This window comes from Daucus carota, chromosome 9 (genome assembly GCF_001625215.2).
Source record: "Daucus carota subsp. sativus chromosome 9, DH1 v3.0, whole genome shotgun sequence".
NCBI classification, from domain to species: Eukaryota; Viridiplantae; Streptophyta; class Magnoliopsida; order Apiales; family Apiaceae; genus Daucus; species Daucus carota.
The window spans coordinates 41,048,182-41,073,937 of NC_030389.2; the positions used below are offsets into that span (position 1 = coordinate 41,048,182).

Sequence of the window (25,756 nt, forward strand, 5' to 3'; positions counted from 1 at the left end):
CACTGCCATTCGTGTTCGTATCCAATGGTTCTTGCAGTGGAATTTCGTGTTCGTGTACTTTCGTGTTTCGTGTACCTAAAATCAAAAACCATAACCGTTTATTTCGTGTCGTTTCGTGTCGTGTTAGCGTGTCACGTGTCAAATTGCCAGGCCTAACATGGATACAGGTTAAATTCAAGGTCCATCTTTCGTTGCAATCAGAACATTCCTGATCAAAGAAAATCGGTCACTATTTGCCGCTTAAATAGATAATTTGGACGTCCTCTGTATATTTGTAAAATCAAATTTCAAAACTAAAAGCAAGTCACTAAAAAAAAGTTAATATTTTAAACTTCTCACTGAAATTCACTTGAATAAGCTGTTTCTGACTTATAAGTCCAGACAGAAGCTGGGCTTACAAGCCGAGCCAAACACCCCCAATGTGGCAGCTAAGGCGCGCATTAGCAATGGCGAGGTACCATGATGGTACTTAAGCTGGCCACAACCATAGCTCTTATAAAATTTGCTGTAGCAAAGCCATTACATTACAAGTCTAAGAATACTTGATCTGTGTTGCTATTGGTCAAATATAAGGTTTGCATTTAGCAGAAAGACCATTAACACTTTCCTAAAATATGTATCAGAAAAACATTGCAGTTGTAACTGATAAGCAAGCATAGTAGAAACCAAACTCTTAGCAAAGACCCCGTGTGTCGGCGGAGGAATTACTATTTGAGCAAACCTGAAACCTTGTCAATGACAACTTTGGCAACTATAGTTGTTGCTGCTTCTACCAATTTTCCATGGGGAGCTACTTTATTGGATACAATTTTGACTATCCCGTTCTTAACTATTGTTTTAGTTGGCATTCTTATTCCAGTCACACGTACATTGTTGTCGATTCTTATAATTGACAGATTAGTCTGGATTCCACGGATGATCTTGGGGCATTTTGATTTTTTCTTTGGATTTACCACTGGAAGAACATCCTGAACAATTTTTTCGACAAATCTTGCTTCATGCCTGTCAAATTTTATCCAAAAATATATTGTACTTATGTTACTGTCAAGAATAGAAGATCACAAACTAATAACACGAAAAAAGATTTAGTAGATGCCTACCCATTCGCGTCCTTTTCCAGACAATATCCAGAGATACTAGCAGCTTCGCGTAATGCAGCTCCCCACAGCTCTACTCTACGCTTCATTTGAGCATCAACAAAGGAACATTTGCCAAACCATTTATTTACTTCATCAGCATCTTCAAAATTGACCGTTTGATGTCGTAAAAAAGAAGGATCGACATTATAGAACACTGGTAGAACTATTAGCCCTCTTTTTTGCTTGCATTCAATGATCTCTACAAGCTCATTTAAGCACCATCTTGAAGAAGCATAATTTGTGGAGAAAATTATGATACAAACTCGGGATTCTTGGATTGCTCTGCGCAGTGCAGGGGAAATTTCGTTTCCTCTTGGTAAATCATTGTTATCTATAAAGACTTGTACCCCAGCCAGCTTTAGCGCGTTGTAAAGATGATCTGTGAAGTTTTTTCGTGTATCCTCTCCCCTGAAACTCAGGAAAACGTTGTGATTTCTCTTAGTGCTTGAAGCTGAAGTTGGCACACAGACAAAGTGGTACCTCGTTTACGTAATTTATCCATTGACAGTAGAAGCTTTAAGCAGTCAAGAAGTTAAAACTAGGTGTATAGCTAATGATGCTTAGTTTACAACATTGTAAAAGAAGTGACTGAGTGATGTTTTATAATATCCATTAGCTGCATTATCAAAAAACTTCTTATGTCTTTGTCATTTTTTCCCTATCTTTTCTTTCTGTCCTGAGTGAGCAGGCATTCTGGCTAAGGTATTGTTAAAGGCAGGGGCGGATGCCTCTAGGGCAGGTGGGGGACAATGACTCAAAGTTCCCTATATATGGATGTGTAATAAGAACAGCTAAAGTAAAGAGAATCTAGCTGCCAATCAGATTATGTTGGAAGTTTCGGGCTAGAATCCAGTTTAATTAGAAAGTCCAAAACACTTGGTGAACATCGAAAGAAATTGACATAAAGATGTGATATTATCTTGGTCATGGATCATGAAATATCAGTTCAAAAGTTGTCATCTTGTATTGTGTAACAAAGGTTTTATTTGAAGGGAAACGACAGAATCTGTATGTCTTCTTGCATGCTTAATATTTAGATCTAGTGTTTTGTAGCATGTGTGACTATGACATTTGAACTGTAAAGCTCATAGTGAATCATATTAAGATCACTCTAACTATTTTGTTAAGTATTTTTAAAAACTAAACAACAAAAGGGTAATTTGTTTAAGTAGTATATCAATGTTTATTGCCGGTAGTCTGCTGCTACTGGTGGCTCAACTGAAGATATGTGATTTTATGTTCTAGAACATATGCAAGTGTTGAAATAGTAGATAGTCCTCCATCTGTTCCATATTTTTGGTTTATTTAACTTTTGTGCACATTAGTATTAATTAAATTGTTCTTGTTTGTACTTATTTTAATGACAACGCGGGTCAAATTCCAAAATTTTGTTATAAAATCAGGTCTAATCTTGAATATGATTCCAACATAAGCCAAGTACATTCTCCCTTCTTCAGTCCACAATCAGGCTGCCTTGAAGCTCTCTCTGAGCTCATAGAGAACTCATGCTCAGCCCGGATCACACACTCCACCTGGATTTTTTTTTTTTTTAAACTGAAGCCTGAAGGATCGTATAAGATCCTTCAGGCTTCAGTTTTGAAGAGAATAATATACAAGATGGACTGGTTACTTAACACATACTAAGGCATTTTTCCTTAACACTTCAAAAAAATCAACACGAGAAGTCCTCAAGGACCCTGTTTTCTTGTAGTTAGGAACTTTCATGATATTATAGCCCTGGATAATTGATCACTTACTGTAATAGCCCCTGAAAAAGCTATTGTAGCGGCTAGATCATTAGCAAAGCTGAGCTTTAAGAAGCTATTGAAACTGGTCATATCCACTTTTAGTTGTTTGTGATGAAAAAATCTGGGAGTGTGATCTGCTGCTGCAAAGTTCAAAGAGGCTGTAAATGAGGCTTGCAATGAACTCAATAATGGGATGGTCATTGATCACAGTACCCTTTGATCACGAGGCTAGCAATTCCTGATAAAGTTGTTGGTCAGCTTCATGCAAGTCCTTTTGCATTAGTATTTGGACATCATCTTTAAAGGGGTCATTTTTATTTTATGTGTTTATATAGCCTTATAAGTGAATCCCTTATCTGTGAACTGGATGTAGCTACTGTAGCAACATGACAGATAATGAAGAGGGATTAAGCAGCAAGAGATGTATTCTTGTTGTTAATACATGGTTACAGCCTGCTTGCCATTGTATAACAAGTCAAGAGAAAAACAGAGGAACTGAAATTTTTATTTGAGAGTCTCAGAAGAAAGGCACAAAAAGGAAGAACATTTTTCTGAATAATGACACAAATGCAATTGTAACTGATAATACATTATAGTTTGCTTAGTACTAGATATACAGATACACTTTCTGGACATTAATCAGGAGCTACATGGGTTGCAATATGCCCTTCATTTTTCTTGCTAGATGAACAACAATTCAGCCTACTGTTTGCTTAGCCTGATTGTAACACCTGTACTGAGCAATCAAATGATATCGATCATATTTTAGTATAGTAAATAAATGGATATCAGGATTTTAGCAGAGTAGAAAAGAAATTTTTAGAAAAGACTCTCGGTGTTCAAATAGAGGGAGTATTAGTTGTTATAAGATAATTTACTGAAGTGCCATCTGTGATTCAGCTATAACTTAAAAATTGAGGGTATCTAAAACCTTATCAGCAACAACTCTGGCAACTGCTGCTGTTGCTGCTTCTACCAAGATACCTTGGGGATTAGCTACTGCATTGGCTACTGTTCTGGCTATACCACTGGAAACTATTGTTTTGGTTGTGATTCCCATTATTCCATTCACATGTACATTGTTCTCGATGTTCATGAATGACAGACGAGTTTTGATTTCTCCCATGATCTTGGAATATTTCAAATGTTTATCAGGATCTACTACATGAAGAACATCCTCAACAATTTTCTCGATTGTAGTTGCTTCATGCCTGTCAAATTTTACCCACAAATATGAACATGTGTTGCTTTAAAAGAACAGTCAGAAATTGAGATTAACAAGTAGTCTGTAGTTTTGTAAGTATATGAGGGGCCACTATCTAGCCAAAAGGGTAATTTTCTCCACTTGTTTTACTACAAGAGTTGCATGCCAAGGATCTTGATGTGTCTGAGGATTCATTCTTTTTATACATTGTCTCTAATGGTAGACGTTCTAACATGACAAAGAAATTATGATTCTATACCTAAGCACTCTATTTTGTTACATGCTATATTATTTTTTTGAAAAAAAATTGATTGCAGATGCATGAGACTCTTTTACTGTTGTAATTATGTTGAAAAAGGTCTATGCCTTCTTACCCATTTGCATCGTTGTCAGGACAGTAGCCGGATATATTAGCAGCTTCGTGTAATGCAGCTCGCCACATTTCTATCTTTTCCTTCTTCGTTTGATGGTCACCATAAAAACATTTTCCAAACCATTTATGCGTGTCAAGAGCCTCTTCAAAATGGACCTTTTGATGTCTTATGAAAGAAGGGTCAACCTTATAGAATACAGGAAGAACAATTAGCCCTAGTTTCTTCTTGCAATCTAGGATCTCCAAGAGCTCGTCCAAGCACCATCTTGAAGAAGCATAGTTTTTTGAGAAAATTACAATACAAACTTTTGCTTCTTGAATAGCTTTTATCAGTCCAGGGGAAATTTCCTTCCCTCTTGGCAAACCTGTATTATCTATAAAAACTTGTAAACCAGCCAATTTCAGTGCATTGTATAAATGGTCCGTGAAGCTCTTTCGTGTATCTTCTCCTCTGAAACTCAAGAAGACATTGTAATTCCTCGGAGAGGTTGGGAACAAAGAAGGGAAAACCAGAGAGGTAGCTTGTTTGAGTAATCTATCCATTGACAACAGAGGCATAAGGCAATCAACAAATTGTCTAAAAATTAGCAAAAAAAAAAAAGTTGGATAAGGTATGTAATGGCTAGTGTTTAGTTTAGAATGTTGTAAAGCAAACAGTTCCATAATTTACATGATATGTATACTGACCCTAGCAACACATATTGCATTATCCTATACACACTGCCTTAAACCTTTGTCATTTATTCTATCTTATTATACCTAGTTTAAGTTGTGGGTTCTAGAAAACATCAGTTGCATACTTGCACTATCCTAAAAACAATTCCTATTGTCAATATATTCCTATTTTTAGTTTCTGTCCGTAGGTATCAAGTGATCAGGCATTTCGGCTAGTTAAGGTTAAAGGCCAACTGGCCAATGAATCATAAACATCCTCACTGTCACTGCCTAATAACCAAATCTCTTTATTTATGAAACATTAGATAAGGTTGATAATATTTCTCAAAAGCCTTACATAATTATTGCTTAACCAGGTTTTATAGATAAGAATTGCCTGCCACTCAACTCAGAAATCAAGATGGTTTCTCGCTCAAAGTAAGAACTAGTTGGAAAAAATAACATTGGAATGTGATAAAATATGAGTTCCGAAACATTTTTCTGCATAATATAGTAAGGGTTTATTCATGTTCAACAAAGTTACTTTTTGTTATGTCTTCAATTTTAGTTCTGCACATTATGCACTCCTTTCAATTCCAAATGATATTCTCTTAACCATTAACTAATACACTCTGATTTTAGAAGCCTCACTCTGAAATTTTTTTAATATGATATAAGCAACAGCCCCTTGTCAGAGTGGAAGAGATCAAGTCTACACATGCTAAACACAGCAATGAAATGATATTTATTTCTCTGAGAGCGTCACAAAAGAGGAACAAACAATACTTTAGATCCATCTAATGTGCGTAGGCAGTTCTCTGGAATAACGCTAAACTTGATTGTTAGAGATAAGATTTTGATTTGCCACCCACTGTTTTAGTAAATAATTCTTGATCACGTGTGTTTCTGTTAGCCAAGCATGAGTATTGCATTAAGCACACATAAAAATTACACTTTACATAATCAAATATGATTGGAACTGTAACTTAATTCTTGTTATAGATTAGATGAACAGTTCAACTTAAGGTTTGTTTAGCCTAGTTAGTTTTGTACTGACCCACGAAATGCATTACCAGTTTGACGATGAAATTTTTTGTAGAGTAAGAACATGAATGTTAGGATTGTATGGCCATAGTAGAAAACAAACTCTCAGAGGAGATTCTTTTGTTCTATTGGAGAGAGTACTATAGGTGTAAGATAATTCAGAATTACTCATGCACATTCTGGTTTTTCTAGCCACATCATTTATATTTAAGGGCATCTGAAAGATTATTGGTGAAAGCGTTATCTGTTACTACTGTGCTTTCTTCTCCCAAGAACCCTTGAGGAACTACTGTTATGGTCACTGTTCCGACTACTCCTGCATTGGCCGAAATTCTTACTACATTGTTCTTGATTTTCTGCAATGGAACATGAGTTTTTGATTTGTAATAGATTGTGGAATTTTTTAAAAGATAGTTTTTTGGGGATCTACCACATGGAGAACGTCCTCAGCAATCTTCTCTATTAATCTTGCTTTGTAAGTGCCTGTCAAATTTCATCCAAAAATTTCCCTAACAGTTGGATGAGCTGTGAAACCTTTTTGCATATCCTCGCCTTTGAAACTCAAGAAGACACTGTGGTTTCATCTGAGGGCTTGGAGACAAAGAAGGATAGAACAAATATGTAAGTCTGTCAAGTGTCATGCATCCATTGACAATAGGAACATTATACAAGTATATTAAAAACTTAAAATGCCATAAAGCTAATATTTTTAGTATGATCTAGTTTGTACATTGTTTATTTGTTTTGTAACATATCCTAAAAACTTCTTTTATTTCTTTGTCATTTAATTCTTATATTTTCTTTCTGTCCTCAGCGAGCGCCGAGCAGGCATTCTCCTGGATATGGCAGGTTTAAAGGCCAAAGGGTCATTACTGTACATAATTTGTCTCTTAAATGCGGTTCAGATCTATTTCACTCGAATGTGCGTTGATTATATTTTCCTATCAACGCACATTTTACTTCTGTTCACAGAAATGTTGGAAAAACGCAGGAGATAAGTCGTTAGTTTACACATTTTGACCATAAGGTGACAGAACTTTCAGCTTGAATAATTGAGTGTGTTGTGTGAAATTTTTTGACTGCTGTAGGGCTCTTCTACTTGCTAACATAGCTACATAAACAGGTAAGAATGATGCAGTAGCTTATCAGAACAAGTCCAGAATGCAGAAGATCCTGATCAGAAATAGAGATCTTTGGCTTGGTTGAGGCCCATGATTTCTCATCAACTGCTGATAATATGTGGACCTACTTAGACGTTTTTCTCCATGTTCATCTTTCTTAAATTGTCTGCTAACATGCCTCTCATTTTCTTACAATTTTTTTTTATTACTTAACACGTATTTTAAGGTGGAGGGTTGAAATGTGTTTCAAACTCCCGTCTCAGAAAAAACCCCGAGGGATGGAGGGAGTATATAACAAGAACAACGTTTGAGATCTTACATTTCGGGAAGGCCCATTGCCCATAATGTCGATTAATTGCTGAGGTTGATAAGAGGTGAGATTTTGGGGTCATCGTGGTGGTTAGAGGATGTTTTATAATTTTTTTGGTCCTCAATGAATATTACTGATATTAATATTATTTATCAAAAAAATTTCTTGATGGGCGATTTTATTAGCATCGTAATCTTCTCTGGTGTAGTTTGAGAGTTCGATTCTTGTTAAAAAAGTGACGGGATTGAGTATGTAATTCGTTGCGTGCTTCAGAATAACAGAACAATCAACGTTGCTCAATGCTCACCCTTGGTTAAACAAAATAACAGTGCTCACGCTTTACTATTGAAGTTTCTTTTAAAGCTGTCAAAATCTGGCGCGGAGTGCTGTCGACATTGCTTGCCAAAAAAGTAACTATTTCAATAATAATTCATGCAGGATTTAAGCAGTAATATATGTTTACTTTTTAATGACAAGCTCGTTTTTAACAAAGATGTCTTCAACTTGTTGAAACAAGAACGCCGCATGCAGTAATGCATAACCTTTGTCGTAAAAATATGAATTGCCTTTAATTGATGAAGGCTCGGCACAAGAATTGATCAGATAATTGGGAGATTTAACCGGTTCGATGAATTACAAAATATGAATTGATCAGAATTGCTTCTGATTTTTAGAACAACGCTGGTGAGCATAACCCATGTGCTTAACGGACCCAAAGTTACAGTAAACAGGACAGATCCAAATGGCAGAGACAAGCTGAAATGGTGATGATATAGATGTTACATGAGTACAGGCGCCTAACATCAACATCACACCACAATCTTGGTTTATACTACTCTAATACTATTACTACTCTCTAATCATGCTTCATATAAATCTAATTTCGGTCTTTCTGAGATGTGTCTATGGCCAGACACCAAGCGTTAACTCCAATGAGTTTGATGTATTTTTATTGTTTATCTAATCTAATTATAAATAAGAATGGACATATGCATTCTCATCAATAAAAATTTACTAAACTCATCAAATTTAGTGTTCATTGTGTGTCCTTAGGCACACATTTGAAAGATCCATAAAGATAAACGATAGATGTTCATCATAGCTGTCTGACTCGAACATCTTCTTTCAAGCTTCTTAGAAATTTTGTAATTTAATATTATTTATTTTAATAAAATATTTTTGAATAAAAATTTAAATTTTTATTAGAATAATTTTTTTTAATATAATTTACGAATTCATTCAAAATTTAAAATACGTGTCGAATCCAAATGTATAGATGGCCGAAGGGGAGAGTAATTTCCTATGAATGAATGAAGTTTTGCAAACAACTAATCAAGTACTAGTAGCACTAATCATAAACAACACTCCTGAATCCTGATCCTTCTGCACCAACTAAGGCACACAACAACCCTAAAAGGCTTGGAGAAAGAATTTAGAAAATGATAGCATCAACACGTTAAAGCATTAAAGGCAAATCTAGACAAGCATATACTATACACACTTGTGGGTCTCTATGCATCATATGGTCAATTTAGAGGGGGTGCCCCCTATAATCTTGTAGTAGTACTCCCTCCGTCCCAATCAATAGTATACATTGGGGGACGGGAGCGCGGCACGGACTTTAATGCTTCAATATAATATAGTTCTATAAATTATTTTTAAGATTTTCTTTTTATGTATAAAAGTATAACATTTATACTTTTATACAAAAAAAGAAAATCTTAAAAATAAGTTGTAGAACTATGTTTTATAAGCGCCTTAAAAAGCGTGTCGAGCAGTGAAAAAGAAACGTATACAATTGACTGGGACAGAGGGAGTACAATTCACACTGGTCTTTCCATTTTGTTATTAATATTTTCCAACGCTCAACCAACAGTATTCAACTTCACTTTAGTTGTGTGATCAAATCTCACATTTCAATTTATTTTTATTGATAGGAATGCATGTGATTTCTAAATCTTTGTCTCGTAATATCTATTTATATAAGCATGTGCATGTTTCCTTGACAATAACCGAAAGAAATATGAAGTTCGAAAAAGAGGTTTCGGAAATACATAAAATTCATGTCGAGAGTCAGGATTAGATAAAAAATAGAGATTTGGATTAGAAATTTGATCATGTGAATCAAGATTAGAGATTTGGGTCAGAGAATCGATCAATCAGGATACCGTTTGGATGAATTTAAATTAAGTGCTTCTTAATTAGTGTAAAAAAGTAAAATACAAATTACAAGCAAGTTAAGGCTTATAAGTAATTAAAATATTTGGAAAAAAAAGTAGAAGTTTTGAGTGATAAGTTAGCATTTGATACTGATTCTGTTTTGTTATACAAACGGATGAAGAAGAGCAAAAATTGATTCTGTTTTTTTATACAAACGGATGAAGAAGAGCAGAAGCCAACTTTTTTATTCGGTACTTCTTTTAGGTGGCCAAACATGCGCTGTATAAGTATTTGACAATTAACTGACTAAAACAAAATTTTGGATTAAAAGAATAAGTTTGGAAATATATTTTGTGAAGTCTTTTCAGATAGTCGTCATCTGTTTATTATAATACACAAACTAATCGGAAAGTATTTGACAAACAGTTTTGTTCTAATTAATCCAATTTTTTGCTAAAAAGAACTCCAATCAATTAATTAAAACACTAATCTTTTCATTAGTTGTCCTTTGTCGAATTCGAATACCATCAGTAGTATTTATTCTTGAAAAATGCTAAGTACCTCAAAAAATATTACCAATTTTTTGCTCAAATCTATTTGGCAATATATAATTAGTTCAACTAAAATGTAGCTGACAATGCATGATTAGTTCGACCAACACTAACAATAATGAGATTCATAGAAGAACATAAATCATTTAATCAAAATTAACCATATATTTCGCACATTTAGAAAAGAAAACTGAGAACATAATTTCTGATATTCAACGCTACACTTTATCCTCTTTTAAAAAAAAAAATTTTATTTAGTTTTTATAGAAGTATCTGACTTCACCTTCATACCTGTAACAGTCTTGAAAAATATATATTTTGATATCTTTTTTGAATAAGATTCTAGTAAACGGTATTAAAAACCTCTGTTAACGTACACTTACTAAAACTTCAACTCCCATATTCATAACCAAAAATTAAATCTTAGTAATTGACAAATCTGTAACTGTTAATTTTGACATATGGGCTGTTACAATTACTATAAATTTTGAATTTAATTGATCATATCCATTGCACCGCATTAAACATATAACTCCATTTTGTGCAGTGACACTACACACATACATGGCCCCCGAATAATTTACTCTCAAAAAGTAGTTGCTCTGTGTTTTTTTTCACTTTTCAGTATTTCTGCAAGCTAGTCACGTGGGCCACCCTTTTTTCTTACATTATTATTAACATTGTGTGACACAGTCACACTGACACAGTACCTATTGGAGAGTATAATGCCTGAGCTGTAAGCCTGTAATGAAACCAAGATTATAGATACACACATAGTTACACACATATTTGTATTTTATAGTTTGAGTTGGAGAGGGATAATGGGGTGATGGGAGCTTCTGGAATCTGCTACTGACTCAAGCTAAAACCCCATTTCTAGATTTTACTCTTTTGGTAAGTTCTTGATTTATGTTTTTTTTTTTTTCATTTTTTGTGAAAAAGACTCAATCTTTATGGTTTTTGAGGATACCTATTTGACAAAGATTCATTTTTTATCTTGGTTAATCTGTTTTGGTTTCTGTAAGTATAATGTGTAGTATAATGTGTTATAGTGTAGTATAATTAGTTAGTTCATTGTTGATAGTAAGTTGATTTAAGTTTTGATGATAATGTGTAGTTGATCAGAAATTTGTCAATTTTTTTCTCTAATTATTGAATCTGGATCACATTAGGCAGCTAGATGTTTGTGTTATGGTGTTCAATAATGATGTTCTTGTAATGTCTAGTATTATTTTGCACATGGGCAGTCTGTATGTATAATTGATATGGTCTAAGATCTGATTTGTGTTTCCATTTCTTTGTGATTGGGTAGGCTTTGTTAATTTTCTGGCTTGGATATTGAGTTAAGTACTTGCATTTGCTGGGTAGCTGGCCATTTGTGCTCTGGCGCAAGAGGTAATGGTGCAATGCTTTATGTGATTTTCTGTCCGGATTGAATTGATCTCGGGAATGAAATGAGTTTGGTGGTTTCTATGAAAATTTGGGATTTATTCTTGCATTTTGATGTGTTTTTGCCGTGATCTTTGTTGATAGGTTACAGGGAGGCACGACGCTGGCCTCCCATTACTTGGACTTCTTTCACTGGTATATAGGGCAGGTTTTGGGAAGGCCTAAACCAATTGTATATCTGTTATTTGCTGGAGTAATGTCGACGGCCTTATTACACTCAGAGTCGAGGCGCCTGTATTCTTGGTGGTGGGATAGCCACATTAGCCCAAAGAATTCCAAATGGCTTCAGGAAAATCTTACAGGTACCCATTATTTGCATCTCCATGTTCAAAAATTACTCCATTGTTAATTGTCCCATCAATTATTATATTTTTAGGTGTGTAAACAGGAAATATTACTCTGTCAGTTAAGAAATAGATGACCATTTTAGGGAAGTGTGTAAATATTACTTATAAGAAACGAAAGTCTACACATTACTGGATTTTTGATTATCCACTTGCATTTCATTTATGATATTTCCTGCACCAACCCAAGTACACAACAATGACATGTGTATCCTTAACGATGTCATTATTCACAGATATATGCCTTGTCTAGAGTAAATAGATCACAAGTCTTGTATTAATGTCAGACTGAAGCTATCATAGGGATTTTGACCCTCTACTTCAAGTACTTAATCTTCCTAGTTTTCTTGCAGTCATCCTACTTCTGAGAAAAAATTACAGTACTAAATTTGGTACAGATAATCAATCTGCATATGGTCCACTACAATTAGCTTTTGACAGCCCTATAGCAAGTGTAAACATTCATGATATGGGGTAGAGTTTCCAAAAGGAACCCTCTTTGGCTTCCACTGATCACTCTTATCACATTTTCTATACAATCAATCTTATACTTGTATCTAAACAACATTTATTTTTTCTTCCGAACAGATATGGATGCCAAAGTGAAAGCAATGATCAAACTCATTGAAGAAGATGCAGATTCCTTTGCAAGAAGGGCAGAAATGTACTATAAGAAACGCCCTGAGCTCATGAAGTTGGTTGAGGAGTTTTACCGAGCATACCGTGCATTAGCTGAGAGGTATGACCACGCAACAGGGGAGCTTCGCCAAGCTCATCGAACTATGACAGAAGCATTTCCCAATCAAGTACCATTTGTACTGGCTGATGACTCGCCCTCAGGATCTGCTCATGTTCCAGAGCCTCATACTCCTGAAATGCCACACCCGATTCGTGCACTATTTGGTCCAGATGACTTGCACAAAGGTGCAGTGGGTCTTTCTGCATCTGATCTGCATTCTGTAAAGAGTGGATCTTCTTTTGGAGATTGTGATGCTGGGATTAACAAAAAGGGGTTGAAACAGCTATATGAGATGTTTGGTTCAGGAGAAATTCTCCCACACAAAATGAAGTTTGCAGAAGGACCAGGAAGAAAAGGAGTGGGAAATCATGGTATAGGAGAGAAGGAAGAAAATCTGCATGATGACTCGCAGGAATCAGAAGAAAATCAGAACCTAAAGATCAAGATCATTTCCGAGTCCGATCGTGCCAGTAAAGCTGAAAATGAAGTTCAAAACCTTAAGAAGGTCCTTAATGATACGCTGGCTGAAAAGGAAGATGTTCTTTCTCTCTATCAGCAGAGTCTAGAGAAATTGTCAAGTCTGGAAGGAGAACTTACTTGTGCAGAAAAGGATTCAAGGAGGCTCAAGGAAGAAGCAAGCAAGGCTGAATCTGAACTTTTTCAGTTCAAAGAAGCCATAGTCAAATTAGAAGCAGAAAAAGATGCTGTTCTTATTGAAAATAAGAATTATCTAGAAAAGATATCTAGTCTAGAGGTTATGGTATCGCATGCCAGCGAGGATGTAAAAGGACTTGATGAGCGAACATTCAAAGCAGAATTGGAAGCTCAATATTTTAAAAGTGAGTTAGCTAAATTAGAGTCTGCAAAGGAAGTTAGTCTTCTTCAGTACAAGCAATGTCTAGAGAAGATTTCTGATTTGGAGAAAAAAGTTTTCCTTGCCGAAGAAGATGCCAGACGTCTTACGCGGCAAGCTGAAAGAGCTCAAACAGAAGTTGAGCAGCTTAAAACAACTCTGGCTGAAGTTACTGCAGAGAAAGAATCAACTGCTCTTAAATATAATCTCTCCCTAGAAAAAGTATCGGCACTGGAGAGTAAGATTTCCAGCGCCGAAGAGGAGGTCAGATGCCTCAGTAATGAGATAGTGTTGGGGGCTACAAAACTAAGCCTAGCAGAAGGAAAGTCTGATCTTTTGGAGAAGTCGAATCAAACACTGCGGCTTGAGGCTGATAATTTAGTAAAGACTATTGCGTCAAAAGATAAAGAACTTTCTGAAAGGCATGCGGAGCTAGAAAAACTTCAAGTCTGTATACAAGATGAGCATATGCGCTATGTTCAAGTTCAAGGCAGTCTGCATTCTCTGCAGAATATGTACTCCCAATCTCAGGAGGAGCAGAGAAGTCTAGCTTTGAAGCTCAAAGATGGACTTCAGGTCTTGAAGGAAATGGAGATGTGCAAGAATGGTTTGGAGGAAGAAGTCCAGAAGTACAAGGACGAAAATCAGAGCTTAAATGAACTTAATTCAACCTCTGCTATTTCAATTGCAGATCTGCATAATGAAATAAGTGGCTTGACAATGTTGAAGGAGAGACTTGAAGAGGAAGTTACATCACAATTAGGTCAAAGTAAGTCCCTCCTGGAAGAAATTTGTCGTCTCAAAGAGGAAATTGCTCGATTGAATATGAGTTACCAGACATTGATTAAGGAATTGGAGTTAGTTGGTCTGAGCCCAGAATGTGTTGTTACTTCTGTAAACAATTTGCAGGACGAAAACTTAGAGCTAAGACAGATCCATGAGAACGACAAAGATGAGAAGGAAACCCTTTTTAAGAGGTTGGCAAACATGCAGGAACTTCTGGTTAAGAATGCTTCACTGGAGAGCTTATTGTCTGATGTAAATGGGAAGTTAGAAGGTTCACATCAGAAGGCTTTTGAATTGCAAGAGTCTTGCAATATTCTTCATGCAGAAAAATCTGAACTTGCTGCTGAGAAAGCCCTTATTTTGTCTCAGTTACAGGTTATCACTGAAAATATGCAAAATTTACTTGAGAGAAACACTTTACTTGAGAACTCCCTTTCTAGTGCCAATGTTGAAATTGAGGGTTTGAGAACAAAAGCAAAGAGCTTGGAAGATCTATGCCAATTGGTTGGTAATGAAAGAGATAATCTCGTCGCAGAAAGAAGTGCCCTGGCAGTACAGTTGGAAACTGTTGGTCAGCGACTAGATAGCATGGAAAGGAAATTCACAGAATTTGAAGAAAAATATTCCGGCCTAGAGAAGGAGAAGGATTCTACGCACTCTCAGTTGGAAGATTTGAGGGTTTCTTTTAGAATAGAGAAGGAAGAGCGAGCAAGTTTATTACACTGGAGAGAATCCCATCTAGCTAGTCTGGAAAATCATATCCACCTTCTACAAGAAGAATGTAGGTGCAGAAACAAAGAATATCAGGAAGAACTTGATAAAGGTGTTATTTCCCAGTTTGAGATATTCATGTTGCAGAAATTTGTAAAAGATATGGAAGAAAAAAATTGTATGCTGTGGACAGAATGTCAGAAACACATTGATGCTTCCAAATATGCAGAAACGCTGATTACAGAGCTGGAGAATGAAAACCTTGAACAACAGATGGAGGGGGATCTCTTAGTAGTTGAGATTGAGAAGCTAAGATTAGGGATATATCAAATTTTCAAGGCCCTCGAAGATGTTCCAGATAATGGTACAGATGAAAAGGTTAAAAACGAGCAAATCTGTGTGCATCATATTTTGGAAGATGTTGCTAATATGAAGCTTTCTCTCGCACAGAGTAATGATGATAAACAACAGTTAGTTGTTGAGAACTCAGTTCTCCTGTCCCTACTCCAGCAACTGAAATTAGAAGGCCTGGAAGTTATGTCCGAAAAGAATAATCTGGGTCAGGCTTTAAAAAGGATGACAGAGAAGTTTTTTGTGGTGCAATCTGAAAGACAAGATCTTTTAGAGATGAATAGTCAGCTGAGAACTGAGCTGAGCATGGAAAAACATCATTCGGACTTGCTTATTACCGATGTAGAGAGTCTCCATGTGAAGCAGACTTGTATGGAGTGTGCGTATCTTGAACTACAAGAGGAATATTCTCAAGCCCTTGAAGATAATAGAACTATGTTGAAGAAGTTTTCAGTCCTGAAGGAGGAGAAACTTATAGTGGAAAAGGAAAATAACACTATTCTCTTGGAAATGTTGACATCGGACTGTATATCCACAATTTATGAAGGTTTTAAATCTGAGGATGCAGAAGAACTGAAAGCACTAATTGAAGATCTAAACAATCTTCATGGGGTTCATGATGAACTTGAGAAGGAGGCTAGTGCATTGAGAGAGAAGTTGGATATTAATGCAACAGAAAATCTACGAATGCAGAATGTAGTTGAAAAGGTAGAGATGGAATTATCTGGTGTAAAATATCAAAACTGTAGACTAAAGCAGGAAATATCAAGCGGAGCAGATTTGCTGAGCCATAGAGAAAAGCAACTTTCTGATGCAGAGCAGAAGATTATGATAACAGAAAACTTGAACTCGGAGTTGTGCAGAAGTCTAGAGGAATTAAAGAAGGTATATAAGGAAACAGAAATAGCGAAAGAAAATTTAGAGGTTCAAATTCTTCAACTGTCTCATAATAATATGAGCCAACATGAGGAAATTCAAGTACTTCTTGAAGTTAAAGGAGAATTAGAAGCCAAACTTTGCAAGTTGAATGAACAGATAGTGGAAAGAAGAATTCGAGAAGAGAACTTGAATTCCGAACTGCAAGAGAGGCACAAAGAGTTTGAACTGTATGATGCTGAAGCTTCAACATTTTATTTTGACCTTCAAGTCTCTGCTACTCGTGAAGTTCTGGTCGAAGAAAAGGTTCATGAACTTACTGGAGTGTGTGAAACTCTTCAATCTGAAAGTGCTTCTAAGACAGAAGTGATTGAACAGATGAAAGAAAGAGTTAACTCCATGGAGAGAGAAATTGGGGGACTAAAAGCCCAGCTACTTGCATATGCCCCTGCTATTTCCTCGCTGAAGGATGACATAAAATCTCTTGAGCAGAGTACACTCTCTTGGGGAAAGCATGTTGGAGCTGTAAATCAATCACCAAAGGTAATGACTTATGATACTACTTGTTTAATTCCTATATGTTTCTTCAACGTCTATGTTTCATGATTTTAAGCATATTTGACAAAGCCTTTCTTTTAGGCCAGTAAATTACCAACTATGTTGAGGTAATAATTGTCCTATTAATATGAGTGCTAACTGCCTGACCATCTAAATTACTTGGAGGGTTAAGCTGCATATACAAACATGAAACAACACAAGGTTTTTAGCTTCTGTTGCCCAACAATCTTTAAGTGTTCAGAGTCGTCTTCAACAATGCTACTCCTGATTCCTGAACATTTTGTTAGAATTTGTTTCTAATAGTTATCCATATCTAAATTAGTTATCCTTTTTTACAGACTTTGACTTTACTATATGAATTCACTGTTTCAGACTACTAATCTGCTGGTAACAATTTATTTATGAAAATATAGCTGAATTTTCAACCATTTTTCCAGGGTGCTAGTCTCACATCACATATTAAGCTTTATGAATTCTAGCATAAAATATTCTTGCATCACATATTTCAGGATGTCGAAATGGAGGCTCCCACTCATGGAAAAGGAGCGATAGATGTGCAACAGTATCCCATGCAAGATGGACTTTCAGATTTGCAGATGTTGCGGAATAGGATTAAAGAAGTTGAGAAAGCAGTGGTTGAACAAATGAACAAGAATGAGATTCACATGAAAGATATTCCACTTGATCATGTCTCTGACCGGTCACCATATGGAGGTAGCAGAAGAGGGACTAGTAGCGCAGATGATCAGATGCTGGTGCTATGGGAAACGGATGATGCTGATCACACTGACATTAATCAAAAGGAGGTTTATAAAACATTTGGAGATAATATTGTTTATGATCATTCCGAAGATGCACAAAACAGGAACACACATCCGTCTTCAGCATCGGAAATGGAAAAAGAGTTGGGCGTCGACAAGTTACTGGTCTCTACAAGCAAATCCAAGCCTGATTTTGGAGGGAACCACAAGAAAATATTAGAGAGATTGGGTTCAGACGGGCAAAAACTGGCAACTATTCAGTTAACAGTGCAGGATCTTAGAAGGAAACTAGAAACAAACAAGAAAAGCAAAAAGGCTAAGAATGTTGATTTGGAAACGGTGGAGGAACAGTTGCAAGAAGTTGAGGAGACCACTGTACAACTCTTTAATCTCAACGGCCAAATGACCAGGAAGATAGAGGAGATTTTATTTTATGCCGATGGGAAGAGTTCTACCGAGCTAGAGGAGGCTGTTAGTGTCCAGAAGAAGAGAGTTGCAGAACAGGTACGAAAAGGGTCCGAGAAGATTGGAAGGTTGCAGTTGGAGGTCCAAAAGATCCAGTATGTCTTGATAAAACTAGATGATGAGAAGAACAGCAAAGGAAAAAACCAAGCTTCGAAGTCCAAGAGTAGAACCACAATTATTCTGAGAGACTTCATTCTTCACCGTGGAAAGAGAAGCAGTGGAAGGCGAAAGAAGGGTCGATTCTGTGGCTGTTTTAAGCCTTCTGTCGGAGAAGTTAACATCTAATCCATCAATTCTCTGGTTAGCTATTAGCTAAAGTTTCCTGCAATGCTACTCTCATTAGATTTCCTAGTTTTAGTTGCATAAAATGTTAGTCATAAAATTTATATTGGATGTAATAAATCTTCATAAGCTCCTCTTACACATTTAACAATAATGTCCAAGTTGAATCTTATCCTGAATTACTATTAGGTATGCTTCATGAGAACAAGTTTATACACAAGTCTTCAGCCTTCAGCCAAATTTCTGCAAGAAGCTCTTCTATATGGGAGCTTCATAACCTTTTACTTAAGATATTACAAACAATAGAATAAAATATTTCTTTGGTGTGCAGCTAGAAAAATCAAACCAAAAATATCTTTTAAGCAGGTCTTTTCCATGATTATATAGCAAAAAATAAGGACAATTTGGCAAGATTAAAAGAAAAATTAAGTTGGTACATATATGTAAAATATAGTACATTTTGACTAATTCTGAACTTGGTCTCCATGCAAGTTTACCTACTGCCTCTCATGGTTTCACATCACAGAAATAATATGATAACCCAAAATAAATAATTTCAGACATAGTGGACCTGGCAAATATGTTTTTTTGGCAGCTAATTAGCACTTAATTACCTGATTTGCCGCGTGAACCTTTAATTTAACATTCTCCACCAAAATAATCCGTGTCTCACTAACTATTTATTATTAAATTATTTTAATATCTCTTTATTTAACTACCACCATCGTCTTTGCAACAAACCTTTGATCGAGCAAACATATATTAAAACTGTAACTGTGCAGTTTAGCAGGTAAATTAAAAATGCCTGGGAGAGGGATTAAGTTACTTTTATTGATATTTAAGCGTAAATTTGTCAATGCATGTTTCATAGGAAAAATGTACACATATATACACAACTCGGCGGCAAAGTAAACTAATTTTACAATGGAGTTCATAATTGGAATATTTAATTATTTATATTAATATTACCTGAATAAAATATTGTCAATAAATTTATGGTCCATTCTTATTAAACGGGTCGGACATCGAGTAGACCGGCTCGAGATTTTTTTATATATTAACGGATTAAAACTTTCTCAAAAATATTTAATAATGCAGTGCTTTGATTGTTTATATACTTTCTAAAATAATATGCAGAGCATATCATGTTGTAAAAGATGGAAATATTACTTAGTCTATGAGAATATATAATAAAAATTATTTAACAATTAGTTAATTATTTGGAAATTAATTAAAAAATTAAATATTTAATTAATTCGACAAATTAAGAAACATGAACTAATTATAAATAAATAATACTTAATCATCTACTTCTATATATTAAAAGGGGACTAGGGGCAAAATGAGCAAGGAAAATGCCCGTGAAATTACATATATACCCTTAATTTACACAGAATTTCTATACTGCCCTCGGCGTGTTATGCTCAACATTGAATACTCTTCGTTTTCTTGCTGTGTGCTCTGCCAGTTTCTTTTCATATTTATTGTTTGTTTGCTCTTTAATTTGCTTCAGTATTCTCTCGTTATTAGGTTACAGCTTTGGCTTTTTTATAAATTACTTTCGTATAATTATAAATTGTTTAGAATTCGACGAGTAACGCTACGATTGTGTTTTCTATTGGTTTGCCTCTCATAGATTGGGTTTTAGGAAAAAGGGAATCTTTGTGTGTATATCAATTGGATGTACGCGGCACACCCGTCTTTTCGATGGTTTCCAGAAAAAGCGTGGCAAATCGAGGCTGTGCCTGACCAAGAAGTTGCCGAGGAGCGGGGGACCCTGAAGCGACTGCAGAATGCTACTCGCCGGTAACCAGGTATGGTTTCTCATATCATGATTTGTTTGCCCTTACCTATTTCATTATTACAAAAATGCCATGCTCTGTAACCCCCAGTAAATCATTGATAGGGAAAAGAATCGATATACATGCACACTGATAATTGAATTGAATCAGAGACAAACAGGAATATATTGTTTGTTTGATTACAAATCTTGAGTTTGAGTGGGTGAAGGAGTCGAGACATATTCAGGTTCAGGGTTTTATCAATTTCTCAAGGGGTTTGATAAACCCTGAACATGGGGTTTATCAAAGTCTTCCGTCATTAGTCTGCAATACACCAAAGTAAAACCAGGTTTGATTTTTGCTGTTTTTGGACTCGGGACTATTGGTATTGCAATAAGTATATGTGTTTTTGTTTTGATATTGATTATTCTAATCATTCCAGTCTAACTTAACAGGTGGCTGAGGGTGCCAGAACAGCCTGTGCTTCACGAATTGATAATTAAAATTTTGAGCAAGGTTAGCTTTTTGATATCACATATAATATTATTGCAGTTTTTGATATTGTGCTGATAAAAATGCTCTGTTCTGCATGATACAGAATTTTAGCCTTCAGTACTTCAGATTCACTCGTAAGCAAATGAGGTATTAATTAAACAATCCTCTTGACTGATCAATATAGTATAAACCTTTCATAGGTGAATTATATTGTGTCGAGTTTAATGGATGTTTATCTATATGTCAGCATAAATAATGGACTATATAAATATTATTAGTTACTATGAGGTGAGATAGGAAAGTATATTTGCTCCTGTTTTTCTATTATTCTCCATGTTCTGCTTGAGTGTGGATTTCTTTTGATAATTGTGTTTATGTGACATAAGTTTGATGGATTGTTTGGGGTTTTTTAAATCTACTTATATACATTAAAGCATAACCAAGGGCTTAATATGTTAAGAAATTGGATGAAAAATTATATAAAAACCCTTACGCGATATCAAATTGCAATCGTGCAATCATTTCACCATGTTTTATCTATGCAGAATCTTTTGTTCATCATCGCGCAGCAAAACCTAAAAGGGAGCGTCATGGAGAGATCAAGTGATTAGGTTCCGACATAAATAAGTTTTGTTCAGCTGTTGTTCAATTTGGGTTCTGCCATGTTCTTTGGTTTTTGCGAAGTAGAGTCAGTTTCCGTATTCTATTACGAATAGAAGAAACAACCTGAAGGGGTGAGACAAATCCTACAGAGGCAGGTATTTGATCCTCTATTTTGCTGTGCTTTTGAAGTGTTTTGTTATTTAACGTGTTATGATATATGTGGCACAATTTCCTGGTGTTTACATGCCTGTTTCGTCCTTTAAAATTGACCTCCATGTGTTTGATGAAAGTTCCTGATATTTGATAAAAGTTTTCTGCAAGTTATATGTGCCAATCTTATGTTCTTATTTATTGGTAACAGTCCTCAAGCTGTTCAGGCGGTTCTTTTATGTGCTCAGCATTTGGGATCACGTCATGCTAGGGCAGGGCAATTGCTGACCAAAGATCGGGAAGAGTACATCTGATTCAGTTAACAAACACCAAACTATGTTGATATTGCTGCGAGTCAAATATGTTGGAAGCCATTCCGAGAGCAAGTAATTTATTTCTTTGTATTTCATGCATATTCTATCTCACTATTGTAGTTGCGCATCTGCACCATTACTAGAGTTATGAATTGCATATTGCAAGACAAACATTGCACATTGTTCACTGGCACCATAGAAGCAATATCTGAAAGAATCTTACAACAATTAGATTCTAATGTTATGTCGTCTTTTTAGATGGGCAGGGTTTACCGAAGCCAGGGGAAACTATCCATTTAGCCACCACAAGCTAACCTTTCAATTTTATGAAGCATCAGAGCTCAGGATCGGAAACTAGAAGTGTTGGTCCTTAAGGCCATTTTGAAATTATGAAGCCCTAACCCAACTGAATTAACTCTACTGTTGACTTGGAAGAAATGATTATGCTCTTCTTAAAGTTTCTCCAAGTGTAGTTACTTTGACTGGTAGCAGTTACCCTTGCTACATCGAAGCATATCATTTGACATATTCTAATGGCGGAAGGATCACTCTGCACCCTAAGGTTAACCATCCTTCCATGACTTTTTACAAATTCAGTTTATATTCTTGCCCATTGCAATATGTTTGTATTTATTCAGTGCATATTAAGGACTTAATAAAGGTAATTTCCAAAGTAAGGAAAGCTTCCAACTAATAATGAAAAGCTCTAGGTTGAAAGAGAAGGTGTTAACAAATGACCTAGACGAACAATTACAGGCTATGTTGCATATATTTAGGATAAATAACTAGAAGATTGCCTTAATATCTTGTATATGGTAATAGCGTCTAGCTTTTAATCTATAGTTGACAAGCTTCCAGTAGTTGAAAAAATTATTAGAACTGTTTCAGGTATTAAATTTGACAGCAATTGAACTAAGCCGTGCATATATCAAAATGGGTTTATCTGGTCCACTGGTTTACATGGATGGATCGTCAAGTTCCTAACTTTTGACATCGCCGAACTAAAAATGGAACCGTAAGACGAAAAAGATTAGTATTTACCTTAATTTTTAAGTTCTTATTAATATTTATAGAAAAGAAATAAACCAAGTCGGCGTATATCTCCGCTTTGCTTCTGTGCTTGCATGTTTTGTAGGCATCAACCTCCTCCTCTGTCGGCAGCTCCCTTTCTTGAGCTAATATAAATGTCTTCGAATAATTTTGGTGTCTCTAATATATACTTTGGTGTTTACTGATTTACCAAGGTGTTCATCGATGTCCCTAGGTGGTATTATGCCTTCTAAATTTGATGATCAACAAATTTTATGAGTGACTGGTATGCTTTCAAATACATTCAACTCTAACCCAGGCGCTTAAAAAAATAGATGTGTCTTGTATCTGTTTTTATATGAATGTATATGCTCAAATGTCATGCTGTAGTTATGTAACGGACATTGTGATATATACCATGCTCAAAATTAATGTGTTGCTGTTTTTTATCTAAATGATATAGATACTGAGAAGGAGATTAAGGGATATAAGGAGTGAAGAACTGAAGGCTCTCTAATTCTTCTGACGGATTCAGAAATTTTTTCGAATCAGATTAAGGATTTTTCGTGTTTATAGTTTCATACAGTTGTTGGGCAGATGATGCGTGATTTAGTTTGGGCAGAAGCCAAGTTGTATCCTTCCAAATGTAAAGTTTAGGTGATACTATTTGTTAGTGATGGTTTTAAGTTGAACTTTGTAAAAGAATAAAAACTATCGATAAGTTATTTATAATTTCATCCACACAAATGTTGACTGGGATTATTTATAATAATATTTATTTATGCTTAACTTTTTTTTTTTTATAAGGTGTACAATTTGGTACAAGATTGTAATCTCAAAGAATATGAAAGATGTCCCTGGAAATTTAGATAATAGAATTTATATTCAACTTTTGTGCAAGAAAAATATCCTTAATGTAAAAAAATATTTGATGCTTTACTATGCACAAAAATATAAACGAATATAAGGCTTCATTAAGTCTTATACAGTATTGTGTATATTCTGATCTGAATTTCTTTAGTGATATTGTTTTAGCTTTATACTCCCCGTTAAGTTCTTGATCTATATTTTTATATCGGTCTGATGCTATGTTAATTATCTTTTGCCGACTGTGTATGTCATAAGTAGCACTAGACTTGTGCATCACCGGATAAAAAAACAAACGATATAGGGTCAAAAATAATAAAATTTCTACTCGAGCATACTCCACTCTGCCGGTGTATCTTCGTTATTGCGCCGCATCTGAAAGTAACCGGAAGAGTTTTGCTTGCTAATCATTCCTCATGTGACAGGCAAACACTCCATCATGATATGATGGAACAAAATAAAAGCATGCCCGACCAAATAAATATTATGCTATTGAACAACGCACAAAGCAATCCTAACAAAAGCAGCTGCAAGTATTTCTAAACAATAAGATGAAGTTATCCTCCGTTGTACTGAGACATCTGGGTTCAACTCTGACACGTCCCAAAAATTATACTAATTTGTAAGGCATATAAGCTTGGATTATAAAAAAAACAATAACATGAAGCTATACGATACGGCCCGTGCCTTGCACGGGCTTCTACGCTAGTTGATTTTTAATATAAGAACATACAACTCATAACTGGTATAATTTTGCATGCTAAGTACACGTTAATAACTTTATATACACATACATAGATGTGTGTATGCGTTAGGGGTGAGCAGGAAAAACCGAAACCGCAAAAAAACCTAAAAAAACCGAAAAATCACACCGAAAAAAACCAAACCGCAAATAAAACCGAAAATAACCGAGATAAAAAACTGAAATTAGTGGTGCGGTTTTATTTTCGGTTTTATGCTAAAACCGCACCGAAATTAACCGAACCGAAATATATATACATATATATATATATATATATATATATATATATATATATATATATATATTAATAATAGTAATAAAGCACCTTAGTCATTTTAAACTTCACATCTAATTTTATATGGAGGTTCATCTTCCACAGACCCGTACTTGCATAGTTGCTGAGTCACTTAAATAACCGGGCACCCAAATATTTGGAGGAGCGCTTGATCGAAAACTAGGCTATTGTGATTTGCCACAAAGCGGAAATATTTCTGCTTTTAATCTGCTGATCAAATTTTATTATGAAACATATTCTACTTTTTTTATTTATGTACTTTTTAAAAAAAATTATTTGAATTTCATGATTAGTTGATTTTGGGTAATTTTATTGACTTGGCATCATCTAATTTCTTGTCAAAATATGTATGTGTTTTAGTCTTTATTGTGTATTAAGGTTTTTTAGATGAAAGTATGTAATGTTTCCTATATCCTCATATAAAAATAGTAGTAAATAGTAACCGAACATATTGTACATGTTGAAAAAATTTTATATTTTTTTTAAAAAAATCATTATGCACAAGAGTAGCAAATAATAGTGGAAAAACCGGAAAAAAAACCGCAACCGACTAATGGTTAACCGCAACCGAAAAACCGTTTTAATTGGTGCGGTTACGGTTAATGATCATTGACCGAACCGAACCGCATTCATCGGTTTGGTAACGGTTAATGTCCGGAACCGCACCAAACCGCACCATGCACACCCCTAGTATGCGTGTTTTACTTATTCAATATAAGTGGATTACCAGCCATATTTTCTCAACTAACACTTGCATAAAAATTTAACAAGCGGGTGAGCTTGTGTAAAATCAAGCTGTTACTTGGAAATGTCATAGTATAAACAACCGCAGCTGCAAGATGACTATTTTTTCTCGAATAATTGTGGACCTCCGTAATCATGCAGTAACATTACTTTAAACAAAATCAGAATCGGTATGTATGACTATTAAAAAGCATGTCATTTTGGAACAACTACATCCCACCAACTATCGAAACTGCCGTCAAATTAACGATTTTCTA

The 25,756-nt window shown here is 35.2% G+C and overlaps 2 protein-coding genes and 1 long non-coding RNA gene across 9 annotated transcripts; 2 read left to right on the forward strand and 1 right to left on the reverse strand.

Moving 5' to 3' along the window:
- Positions 1-3,383: 3,383 nt before the first annotated feature.
- On the reverse strand, positions 3,384-5,160 carry LOC108201644 (TMV resistance protein N-like). The gene is made up of 2 exons (XM_017369929.2): positions 4,466-5,160; positions 3,384-4,098 (listed from the first exon to the last, which is right to left on the reverse strand). Exons 1-2 carry the CDS (start codon positions 5,125-5,127, stop codon positions 3,795-3,797), a joined length of 966 nt encoding a protein of 321 aa, XP_017225418.2. The 5' UTR covers positions 5,128-5,160; the 3' UTR covers positions 3,384-3,794.
- A 5,758-nt stretch (positions 5,161-10,918) lies between these two features.
- On the forward strand, positions 10,919-18,658 carry LOC108202639 (protein NETWORKED 1D). 2 transcript variants are annotated; one of them, XM_017371132.2, is made up of 5 exons: positions 10,919-11,198; positions 11,617-11,699; positions 11,838-12,055; positions 12,686-16,956; positions 17,481-18,658. In XM_017371132.2, exons 3-5 carry the CDS (start codon positions 11,950-11,952, stop codon positions 18,480-18,482), a joined length of 5,379 nt encoding a protein of 1,792 aa, XP_017226621.1. In that variant the 5' UTR covers positions 10,919-11,198; positions 11,617-11,699; positions 11,838-11,949; the 3' UTR covers positions 18,483-18,658. The 2 variants fall into 2 exon arrangements, with proteins under 2 accessions (XP_017226621.1, XP_017226622.1); XM_017371133.2 differs by lacking the exon at positions 11,617-11,699.
- A 1,238-nt stretch (positions 18,659-19,896) lies between these two features.
- On the forward strand, positions 19,897-23,605 carry LOC135149192 (uncharacterized). Of its 6 annotated transcripts, none has more exons than XR_010287414.1 (7): positions 19,897-20,009; positions 20,116-20,776; positions 20,859-20,902; positions 21,301-21,513; positions 21,720-21,894; positions 22,081-22,384; positions 23,315-23,605. It is a non-coding gene; the product is annotated as an uncharacterized LOC135149192 (long non-coding RNA). The 6 variants fall into 6 exon arrangements; XR_010287416.1 differs by having other exon boundaries at positions 19,922-20,293; positions 20,372-20,776; XR_010287415.1 differs by having other exon boundaries at positions 19,923-20,293; positions 20,386-20,776.
- The last annotated feature ends 2,151 nt before the right edge of the window (positions 23,606-25,756 follow it).